General features: G+C 39.9%; 1 protein-coding gene across 1 annotated transcript in view; it reads left to right on the top strand.

The window, feature by feature from the left end:
* The window catches only part of LOC145351794 (ubiquitin-conjugating enzyme E2 A-like), a 28,555-nt gene continuing 15,999 nt past the window's right edge, over nt 1-12,556 (top strand). The window contains exons 1-4 of the mRNA XM_080201434.1: nt 1-188; nt 5,682-5,762; nt 9,986-10,011; nt 11,911-12,000. Of these exons, the coding sequence (XP_080057560.1) occupies nt 145-188; nt 5,682-5,762; nt 9,986-10,011; nt 11,911-12,000 (241 nt within the window). The 5' untranslated portion in view covers nt 1-144. The remainder of the gene's footprint in view (nt 189-5,681; nt 5,763-9,985; nt 10,012-11,910; nt 12,001-12,556) is intronic.

The following is a 12,556-nucleotide window of genomic DNA, read 5'->3' on the forward strand; positions in this document are numbered from 1 at the left end:
CCGGCCGGGGGTTTAGGGTGCGGGGAGAGTGAGCGAGTGGTGGCGTCGGGCCGAAACCGGAACCCAGCGGGCTTGCTGTCAACGCGGAGGCAACTGAAGCCCCGCAGTGGCTTCTTCGCCGCGGCTTCACTTTCGACGCTGATCATGTCCACTCCGGCGAGGCGGCGGCTGATGAGGGACTTCAAAAGGTGAAGGAGAGAGTGAGGAGGGATGGGGGGAGTTTGTCAAAGTGTCCCCGGGGCTTGGGCTTGGGCTTGGGCTTGGGTTATTGGATTGGGGGGGAGGAAGTCTGGGGCTCTGTCTGTCTGTACCTAGGCTGGGGGCGGCTGCTGTGTGTGCCAGGCCTCTGGGTGTCCCTCAGCCTCAGGATGTACCCTGCCTATGGCTTGGGCAAATGTGAATGAGGCCGGCCTCCTGTGTTGTTGAAGGTTAGGGTACAGGGTATAGGGTAAAGGTACAACAGCTGCTGGAAAGGTGCAGTGTGTGAGTGTACATATTTTATTTATATATATATCAGTGGCACTCGTACTGCTGACTTTTACTGTCTCTGTTAATTTCCCTAACTCAGTAAAGGATACCAAAACAACAAGGTTAAGTCCCTGCCACAGCAAGTGTGAGTTTGTCATTCCCTTTGTTCAGTGTAATACCTAATAAGACAGACATGCTGGAAATTGATTTGGCAAGTTCTTCCGTCTCAAACTGGTGAAGCAGTAAAAATGTTGTTTGTTGAGTTTGTGATTGTTATATTATTGCAGGCAAATTATTATTATTGCAGAGGAGGTTTACTAGGCTGATGCCGGAGTTGAGGGGGTTGAGCTATGAGGAGAGGCTGAATAAACTGGGCTTGTACTCGTTAGAGTTTAGAAGAATGAGAGGAGATCTCATTGAGACATATAAGATGATGAATGGGATGGATATGATAGAGGTGGAAATACTCTTCCCGCTCAAAAAAGACAATAGGACTAGGGGGCACAGCCTCAAGATAAAAGGGGGGCGGTTTAGAACGGAGTTGAGGAGGAACTTCTTCACTCAAAGGGTGGTGAATCTCTGGAATTCTCTGCCCGTTGAAGTGGTGGAGGCTGCCTCGCTAAATATTTTTAAGATGCGGGTTGATGGGTTTTTGATAGGAGAGGGGATTAAGGGTTATGGGGAGAGGGCGGGAAAGTGGAACTGAGCAGCGACAGATCAGCCATGATCTTATTGAATGGCGGAGCAGGCTCGAAGGGCTGGATGGCCTACTCCTGCTCCTATTTCTTATGTTCTTATGTTCAAAGGTGCCCAACACTTGGCACTGTTTGTCTTCCCATCCACCAATTTTCCTCTGCTGCTTCTAATGGCTCCACAATTACCAGCAGCCCTCTATTGCATTGTCTAGATTGCCATCCGTCATGAGTGAAAGTGGACAATATGAGCTGACACAATTCTGCCTTGCACTTTCCAGCAAGGATCAGTGATGAATGTGTGTTATGATTTAGGGCACCCTGAGATCATTATAAGTGCAGGTTATTTATTTAAAACTAAACATTCTGACCAAACTGCTGAGTTAGCTGTGATTAGCTCATTTAACATAGCTCATTGAACCAGGGCCCTGGCTCAATGCCACAATGGATAATATATTCACTGATAAACTAGTACAATTTTGGTGTGATTCTTAACTTACTAACTCAAGTTGCAAGCAATACCAAATGTATAGCCATTAGATCCTCAGTTGAATGTTATTTAGTTAAGCTGCATTTGAAAATAAAACATTTAAATTGTTGAATGTTTTCATAGGTCAAGTGGACATAGTGCAGGTATTTCCAACCACCATTGTGGTTTTACTTAATCCTGTAGAACTTTGAACTAGGGGTACTGTTTGGAAAAAGTAGTGATTTTTAAAAAAGAAAATCTCTGGCTGGATATGTCAATCTTGTGAAGTGTATGTGGGAGTGATTGTGTCTTTTCGTCTGGTACAGTTCTCCTATCAATTGATGTAACTAGAATATCAGTATTTCAAGTTAGTTTTCATGTATAGAAGTTACAAGTGCTAAGTTAATGACAGTTGATGGCAGGGGAGCAATTCATGTAAGTGCTACAAGAATACATGTTTCTTCTGTGAACTTTAGAAAGTTTGTGATATTTAACAAAAAAACTTACATTTGTATCAGTCTTTTCAAATCCTCAGCTCATCTCTTGAGGTCCTTCAAAATCAATTATGTTAGAAGTATAGTCACTGTCTTTGACCCTGTTTGGCATGCAGATTTCAAACCAGTTAATGAAAGATCTGCACTCCTGTTAGATTTATCTTTGCCCAATGTGGAGGGTGCAAATGTCTTGCCTCAAGTCTAGAGATATTAGGACTCAGCCTTAGATCGCCTAATGTGGAGTATTATCAATTAAAATCATGCAGCTTACCAGCACCTTGCTGTTTCACCTGTCAGTGGTGTTTGCATTGAATAGTTATCTGTAAGCAAGTGCAAGGTATCCTGGCTGTAGATTTCATTAGCGAATGAGGCTGTCTGCTCAATCATTAATAACGTTATAGAGTACTGCTTCAGGAATCAAATTACTTGGTCCACTATATAGGATTAGCTTGGTTCCTTACTTGCATCACTGTTCCTTTTATCATGGAACTGCCTAATTTTAATGAAGTTCTTGTTTCATTTGTTGAAAAGCAGCAAAGTAATTTACACGTGCTTAGTAAAATAAATGAATCCCTCCAGACACAATTCTAATGGGAAGAAGTAGGCACCCATCTTTTGTGGGAGAGTTAGGTGACGAGTTTTTTAACGGCAGTGGGAAACAAAGTGAAGCGGAGGAGATTCCATCAAGTAGAGTCAAGATGGTTGAAGGCTCTGTCATTATTACTGGAGTGGATGGAGAGAATATGAAAGGGAGACCGAACTACAAAGAGGAGTGAATGTAAAGTTAGAGATTGTGTTGGAGATATTGATTTGTAGATGAATGAGGGTTTTAAATTGGTAGAGCATAGATTTACAGTAGTAATTTCTCTCCCTACCAAGTCCATTCAGTTCATAACTACTGCTGTGTGTTCCCTGGGTAGTTTAAGCAGCAGTGCTGAAGGGTTAGAAACAAATTGTGCCCTCTGAACCTCACAAGGATGACAGAAGGGAAAATGTTTCATATTCTTGTCGTAATAGAGTAGCTTGTACAGGAACTGATTGGAATATTTTGCTATCTTTTTGCCAGGCCTATATTCTGATTGTCCTGCTGGTGATTCTTGTAGCTCTATTTTATGTATTGCAAAATGTTGTCTGTTGTTAAAATTGTTTTAAAATTTATTTATTAGTGTCACAATTAGGCTTGCATTAACACTACAATGAAGTTACTGTGAAAATCCCCTAGTCACCACACTCCGGCGCCTGTTCGGGTACACTGAGGGAGAATTTAGCATGGCCAGTGCACCAAACCAGCACATCTTTTGGACTGTGGAGGAAAACCAGAGCGCACGGAGGAAACCCAAACAGACAGGGGGAGAACATGCAGACTCCAGACAGTGACTCAAACTGGGAATCGAACCCGGGTCCCTAGCGCTGCGAGGCAACAGTGCTAACCACTCTGCCTCATTGTCACCTTCTCTTCAATTTCCCTTCTCCAAGATTTTAACTCCTCCTTTGGGTTATGATTTGTCATCCAATTAGCTGTAATTCACCTATGATGATTGCCTACACTATAGGATGTTGGACATTATGGGATGTTGATAACTAGTGTGATCCCTCTCTGGTCTAATATCCTGATATCCACACGTGTGCTTTCATCAGCTTTAACTGTAGTTATTGAGGGTGGAGTCCTTGGCTGATTTTTAACTAATGTTTCCTTTTTTTCTTTACTCGTTACTCTTTCTCTTTAACCAATTGTCATTTCAACATGGTGCGGACTAGGCAATTGAACCTGGGACCTACTATTCTTTATGGCTCAGAAGTAAAGTGTGTCATGTTAAGCCATCAAGAGGATCCTGCATTCTGATTCATTAAATGGCAACTGTTTGTAGATTTAGTAATCAGTTATTTTTATGGGACTATTGAAAGTACCATAGTCCAGATCTACATGTTACGGTACAGCTCTGTAGGGTGGGCAGTTGAGTTTATGTCCAAACAATTGCTTTGGCCTTCTGATTGCTGTTATGTTTTAGGAAAGTAAGAAACAGAGACTTGCCTTTTTACCTCAAAGGAGAGAGGTGTTGTGGAAAATTTTAAAAAGCAATCCAAACTCTGAACAGCAGGATGGCACACTGGCACAGTGGTTAGCACTGCTGCCTCAGTGCGCCAGGGACCTGGATTCAATTCCCAGTTTGGAGTCTGCATGTTCTCCCCATGTTTGCGTGGATCTCCAGGTGCTCTGATTCCCTCCCACAACCTGAAAGATGTGCTGGTTAAGTGCATTGGCTATGCTATATTCTCCCTGACTGTACCTGAACAGGTGCCAGAGTGTGGCAACTAGGGGATTTTCACAGTAACTGCATTGCAGTGTTAATGTAAACCTACTTGTGACACTAATAAATAAACTTAAGCCATGTAGAGCTTTACACTGTAGCCACCACGCACGGAAGTATGAAGTAAGCAGAAGGGGAATAGGTATCTTTGTGTTCATCACACTGTTGCAGGAGGTGAAGTTCAAACTAAGGTTTGTTGTTGGGGCAAAGGTCTCTCTGACTTGGAAGTACTAGGCAAATGTAGATGTCGAATTTTGCACAGCAATTAACCCATGCAGCTTCTGGCGTGGAAGCAGTGTAGAAGAAAATGTAGCTATCATGCATAATCCATAAAGCAAATATGCTCATTCACAGCACAAAAAAGCCTGGATGATGTTTTATGTACTTTTTTTATCATCTTGTTTCTACTCTGAAAAACTTGGTAAAAGCAATTAAAAATGTGACACTTAACGACACCATAAATCAGCACATGACGTCAAATAGTCAAGGTCTTTTTTGGCTTATTTAAAAAGAGGGCACTAGCTCTTAATTACATGGGATTAAGTAGAGTTAAAGCTTGACCTCTATTTATACTGTCCATTTTCTAAAAATAACTTGTTTTAGAATCTATATTCGGACTATTATGAACATGGAGGATGTTCCAATAATTTCTGTAGTCATGTGAGTTGGTTTTCATTTCAGTCTAGATTTGTGAAAACTCTATTGTGAACCACTCTAATCAGTCCTTTAACTGAAGAGGAAGAGGTTTATAATCATGTAGCAAAGTTAAACATTTTTAACTCAAAGATTATACTGACAATCTAGGGCAGTGTTAGGGGCTACAAGCAGCATTTGTTTGGCAGCTCTGTTGTGCCACAAGACTTGGCAGGACATGGCAAGTCTGTAATCTTAGGGGAGTGAAGATATTGGATGGCATCCACCCGAGTGGTTGTTTTGAGAATTCGTTGATCTCTGGAATGAAATTTAGCTCTACCTTCCCTATTTTTGGCACAGGGTCATATTGCCCAGTCTACGTCCAGAGAAAAATATATAATTATGCATGTGGATGGGTAATCTAATACTTAGTCAAGTGTACACGGCTGATCAAGAAATTATGTACATACCTCTTGGGAAATCTTTAAGCTCGAGCGCTGCCACAAGACATGCTGAGTGTGGAGTCGTATTCTTTTTATTCTGTTTAAGCCTTATAAGTTATTATAGGGAATGAGACATATTAACTTTGTTCTTAAAATGCACTGTGTCTGACTAGGCTGCAAGAGGATCCTCCGGCTGGCGTTAGTGGTGCACCTTCCGACAATAATATAATGTCCTGGAATGCAGTTATATTTGGGTGAGTAATAGAGTTGGAGTTGATCAAGATGATCTATGTTGCTTTGCTTTTAGTGTTAACCAAGGAATGGGGCCAAACAAAAACTGTACAGGGGCTCAACCACCCACTTGATTATTAACTGCTACTATTGGAACAGCTACCATTGGAATGGAGGGAGAATGTTTGGTTTAATAATTAATGATAAACGTCTGTCTCTATCTATTAAACTAGAAAGGGTGCAGAAAAAACTAACTAGGATGCCACCAGGCTTGATGGTTTGAGTTGTAAGGAGAGGCTGGATAGACTGGGACTTTTTTCTCTGGAGCGTAGAAGGCTGAGGGGTGATCTTATAGAGGTCTATAAAGTAATGAGGGGCGTGGATCAGCTAGATAGTCAATATCTTTTCCCAAAGGTAGGGGAGTCTAAAACCAGAGGGCATAGGTTTAAGGGGAGAAATACAGAAGTGCCCAGAGGGGCAATTTTTTCACGCAGAGGGTGGTGAGTATCTGGAACAAGCTGCCAGAGGTAGTAGTACAGGCAGGTACAATTTTGTTTTTTAAAAAGCATTTAGACAGTTACATGGGAACGATGGGTATAGAGGGATATGGGCCCAATGTGGGGAATTGGGATTAGTTTAGTGTGGCATGGACAGGTTGGGCTGAAGGGCCTGTTCCATGCTGTAAACATCTATGACTCTAATTCACCCACTGACTTCTTTTCACCTCTCTTTGATTTGGAATTTAGTTGATTATTGTAGGGTGGCTTAGCCAACAGCAAATAGAAAATAATTCTTTAACTTTCAAGACCTTGTATAAAGCAAGGTAGTACTTTTAGATTATAGCTATGAGAAATAATGAAAAAATAATTATACACCAAGATGCTTCAAGCAATTAAAATGTATATTTTGAGGAAGGGTGGTGCTGTGGGTTAATGTATAGTTGTTGCACTGTTGATGCCTTGGTTCAAATGTAGCTCAAACTAATGCCTGCTGCTTGTAATGAAAGGGGTTTAGAGCAATCACAACATCTTAATAAATGCACAACTTCTCATACTTTGCTACCATATTCAGCAATCCCACACAAAAAAAATCTTGATGGTAGCTGGTGTGTGAAATGGAGCCATCATACAATTTTCAATTCAGATTACATTAACATATATTTGTTTAAAGATCAGAAATCACACATGATATGAGTGCATTAATATAAATATAAGTTTAGTATTATTTTGAATACTTTATGAAGTACAAAACACTAACAGACTAAAACACTTTTACAGACATGGTCAGTAATGCATTTATGTTTTTAGTTCCAGTTTTCTCCCCTCCATTTGTTGATTCATGATGGCGCTTTATCCAATTGGCCATTTCTTTCTTGTGCGCTTTGTGCAGAGATACCTCAGTCGCTTAACATACTCACTGTCTGACACAAAGGCTTTGGCCGATGATGTGTATTCTCCAGCATGGCTCTTTCCAGAGGGTGTTTGGGGTGAGCAAACTGATGCTTTTCAAACAATCCCTCCATGAATCCTTGCTGTTTTTTAAAAAAAACTTCAATGCTAAATTACTTCTGAGGAAATGAAACTTAACACCTGTAAAATCATTCATTTAGAGCCAGATAACATGTTCAGTAATTCACACTTACCATTTAGTTAAATTTCATATCTGGATGCAATAGCCTTAACTTTCCTGCAGGTTTTAGGATTGAGTTAGCAGGAAAGTTATTCAGATCATAGGAAATAAGAGTAAAAGAGGGTCATTTGACCCATGGATCATGCCTAAAATGACTAAGGCCTTAACTTCACTTTCCTGTCTGGCCCTCCCTAATAATCCTTAACTCCCTCGTCAGTGAAACATCTATTAAACTCAGCCATATTCTATGACCCAGTCTCCGCTGTTCTCTGTGGAAGAGAATTCCAAAGACTAATGACCCTCTAAGAAACCAAATTCCTCCTCATCCCCTACTTAAATAGGAGACCCATTCTTTAAACTGTGCACCCTGAATCCCCCATGAGGAAACTCTTTTTGGCATCTACCTGTCAAGCCCACTCAGAATCTTATGTTTTAATAATTCTACTAAACCCCATGAGTATTGGCACAACTTGCTCAACTTTTTCTTGTAAGATAGGCCCTTCATCCCAGAAATCAGCAAAGTGAACTTTCTTTGAACTGCATCCAGTATAAATATATCTCATAAGGAGACCAAAACTGTACAACTGCTCTGGATATGGTCTCACCAAAGCCTTCTACAATGGTAGCAAGACTTTTGCAATAAAGGCCAACATTCCATTTGCCTTCCTAATCATTTGCTCTACCTGCATATTAACTTTTTGTTTCATATACAAGTACATTTGGATTCCTTTGAATTGCAGTATTCTGCAGTCCCTGATCATTCTAATAAAATTGTCCTTTTCTACTCTTTCCACCAAAGTGAACAATCTCACGTTCTCCCACATTATATGCCACCTGCCAAAATTTTGTCTATCACTAAACCGATCTATATCCTGTTGCAATCTCTTTGTATCCTCTTTCTTTCCTACCTATCTTTGTATCAACAGCAAATTTGGCTATAATACAGTCTGTTCCTTTATCCAAGTTATTAAAGTAGATCATAAATATTTGAGGCTTTTGGTTATAACTTGCTCATCTGAAAGTGACCTATTTATCCCAACTTTGTTTCCAGTTAGTTTGCTAATCCTTCATCCATGCCAATTTATCAACCTCAGCACTGTGAGCTCCAGTGCAGTAACCTTTTACATGGCAATTTATCCAAGATTTTATTCCAATGTCTTTTGGAAATCCATCTACTGATTCCCCTTTATCAGCATGCTTGTTACATCTTCAAAGAATGCCGATAAATTTGTCAAACGTGCCTTCCCTTTCATAAGAGCATGCTTGCTCTGCCTGATTGTATTAAGAGTTCCTAAACATCCTGTCACTACCTCCTTAATAATTAGTATTTTTCTCAATGGCAAATGTTAAACTAACTGGCCTATAGTTTCCTGCATTGTCTCTCTCCTTCCCTGACTAGTGGTATTTTTGTGGTTTTCCAATCCATTGTTGTCATTTTGGGCCAAGACTAGTATCTGTGCATGAGCAGAGTATCTGGATGTCCAAGTTTAATTGCATAGGTGCGTCCTCCAGACGATTAGACTTCTTCCATTATAACATTGGCTTTCGGTGTTCACAAATTTATCTTCTGTATTGCTTTGCATGCTGTATTTGTTCACATTATGGGAGAGCTGTAATGTTTTAAAATAGACCCTGTAATTGTTATCTACAAATTTATTTAAGTAACCTGATATTGTAATTATTTTTGCATTTTTCTGAAGTATCTGGAATTAACAAAAATTAATCTGTTTGAATAAATATAGAAGAATTTTTAAAAGATTTTCAAAGCTTGTAGATAAATTAACTGCATGGTAGTCGATTGTATGGACTGGAAATGTCCCATGTTCAATCCCTGAGCTGTATTGGAGCACTACAGTTAGACCCATTGTTCCAGTTATAGCATGTTGCGCTTGATCACAAGCCTGTGATCGCTGGGTGGGAACGTGCATGTATTTATTGGATGAGGAAAGATCAGTTAATCACTTTGTTAGATGACCCAACGGCATTCACTGTTGGGGCTAACACATGAAAAATAAGCATCGAGACATAGTGATACTGCTGCCACATAAATGATTTGGTACTATGGCATGATTTAAGTTTCATGAATGGAGGGAGGAAAATGGACAAAAATAAATTGAGTCCTTAAAGAGGGGATGTTCTACTTTTTTTGAATTTGACAATTAAAGGAAATAATAATGACAATCACTAAGTTGCCCCGGTCATTGAGAGTGTGAATTAACTTGTATAGAACCTGAACATATCTAAATTAGGGCAAATCTCAGTAAGAATGCAATTGGAGACCCAGTACAGAGGGGGAATATTTACAGACTTTTTCCAGCAAAATTTTAATAATTGTTTCTGGTGGACAAGTCTTAGACCAATTCAAAAATAGCTACGGCTGATTTAGCCTCTTGTCACTGTAATTTGTGGATGACTCAGTTGCTCTCACACACCATACAGCAGAGTAGTCTTAAAAATTGTGCAAATTTAAGTACATAATGTTAATGCACTAATTTTACAATGTTATAAAATATTATTATTTTCTGCATCAGAGTATAGATGGTATGTGCTGTTCCCTAGTGTGTTTAATATTTCTAATATTAGTCTTCTTTCCCTTGAATTTTTTTTCTATTTCTAGACCAGAAGGAACACCTTTTGAAGATGGTAAGTAAACCCATTCAATCTGTTTTTGTTGATTTGGAAGATTAACGGAAAACAGGGAGGGAGATTAACTTGCTCTATTTTGCTTGGCTTTCCCTATTGGGTAGTTTGTGCAGCTGAAATTAAAATTAAATCTGTTCACAGTTGACAAAATGAACAATGTCTTACAGTATACAGAGGAGATGTTAGGGGTAAGTTTTCCACTCAGGGTGGTGAGTGAGTGGAATCGGCTGCCGTCGGTGGTGGTAGAGGCGAACTCGCTGGGGTCTTTTAAAAGACTTCCGGATGAGTATGTGGGATTTAATGGGATTGAGAGTTACAGATAGTCCTATGGCCTGGTAGGTATGCATATGAATGGCGCAACTTGTGGGCCGAAGGGTCTGTTTGTGCTGTAGTGTTCTATGTTCTACGTTGGCCTGTTCATATGTTGGGTCTCCAGACTGACTTAACATTCTGTACAAAGGTACTTGGTGTTGTATACCATAGGTAGGTTAAAGGATTCCACCCTGACTCACTACAATGTGTTCATGTTCACGCTCCCAGTGACCATGCACGACAAGGATAGCGTGCATATTGATGTTGCTAATTTCTTGAGTAGGAAGGTACTTATTTTACATCCTGAATTGTTTAGGTGGCAGAGAGTCATTTTCTTGAATTGCAGCACACTGGTGTAGAAACACAAGAATGCTGTTTGGAATGGAATTCCAGGATTTCATACCACTGCCAATGCAGATACAATATATTTCTTTGCCAGGTTATTGTGCCTCTTCAAGAGGAACTTGAGCCTGCTACCATTTAGTTAGTAGAGGTTACATGTTTATGCGGTGCATCTTGAAGAAGCCTCAGATGGTATGCACTTCAACCACTGTCATTTATGGAGGGAGTGCATGTTTAAGTGAGATGCCACCAAGCCAAGTGCTTTTTCCTGAATAGAACAGACCTGCAGGTTTTTTTCAGCGCTTTGGCATGGGGAGGAGGGTGTTTGGCACTGGTAATCCTGTTCAGTGTCAAAGGAAAGTGTTTAAACTCTTATTAGATTTTTGTTTATATTTGGGAGTTATCTGTAAAATCAGTGTACACAGAAAATAGGAGGAGGAATAGACCATTCGGCCCTGGCTCCACTAATCGTTATGATGATGGCTGATTATCAAATTTGATACCCTTATCCCATCAATTCTCATCACACACACAACACCCCCTCCTCGCCCCTCCCCCCCACCACTCCATGTACCATGGTCCCTTTAGCCATAGGAGCTGTATCTAATTCCTATATACATAAGAACATAAGAAACATAAGAAATAGGAGCAGGAGTAGGCCATCTAGTCCTTCGACTTGTCCATAAAACTGCATAACAATCAGAATGTCTTAATGATGAGGCAGAGTAGCATGAAAGAAAAGGAAGCAAATTCTAGATTGTATTACCTCCTGCTTCATATGCCCAAAGATCTGCGAGTTGAAAATTGGCCTGTTCAGTTGCTTGAAGACCCATGGCAGAAACTTATGATTCTGAATTGATGTTATCCTCTAATTGAAAGAGAGTCAAATATGACGCTCTGCACTTATTGCAGCAATAAATTACATCTTACATAATGCTTTGCAGCAGGGAGTTGGACATGAGGCAAATGCTTGGGGGATGGGGAAGAGACTTGAATCTTGTATGTTTGTAACACTGTGCCTTATACAACAACTTTCATGTTGCAGAAATTCCCCTTTTGTATTTTAGTGAAAAGAAATAATTGAAATTTTATACAGTATTGCAAACTTTTAAAGGTTTTCCTTGAGTAAAGTTACCCAGGCGATTGAATGATGGTTCTAATTCATGACCACCATCTGCACGATAACTTAATTTTTTTGTTAATATTACGTGTGGTAAAGAATTATTTGGGTTTTTTTGTTCATAGGTACTTTCAAATTGGTCATAGAATTTACAGAGGAATATCCTAATAAACCTCCAACTGTTCGATTTGTGTCAAAAATGTTCCATCCAAATGGTAAGTGTTAAAAATTCTTTCTTTCAATTTATTTTTTCATAATGTGTATGTAATAGCCTCATGGGACATAGTACCATGATAGTTTCCTGGTGTTTTGCCCAATTGGCCATTGTTCACATGTGAACCTAGATAGTATAAATTAGGTAACTGACCATAGAAACTCTTAAAGCAGATCTTCCCCTGCAACTTTACGCACCTTTCTAGTTAACAATCTTTAGACAATCATTGGCAACCTTGAGATTTTTCCTCATTCTCGCCTATCCCAAAATCTGGGAGATACTGAAACCAATTATATAAATAAAAGTCCCTGCAGACTTTGGATAAATCTGTACCGACCAGCGATCAAATTTGTATAGTTCACTACCACATTTGTGGTTTTTGCCACTGAGCCATCAGGGGAGCTTACACACGAGAAGAAGGAAACTTGCAATGAGCTGAGAGGTTCTGAGTTGCAACATTTATTTTAGGAAGCGTGGAGGTGAGCCTGTTTATCCCTTAAACACCTGCAGCTTATCCTGCTGTGTATTCTACCTGATGTCTTCAATCTCCCACCCCA

Source organism: Carcharhinus amblyrhynchos, chromosome 13 (assembly GCF_965287045.1).
Source record: "Carcharhinus amblyrhynchos chromosome 13, sCarAmb.v2.hapA, whole genome shotgun sequence".
Classification (NCBI taxonomy): Eukaryota; Metazoa; Chordata; class Chondrichthyes; order Carcharhiniformes; family Carcharhinidae; genus Carcharhinus; species Carcharhinus amblyrhynchos.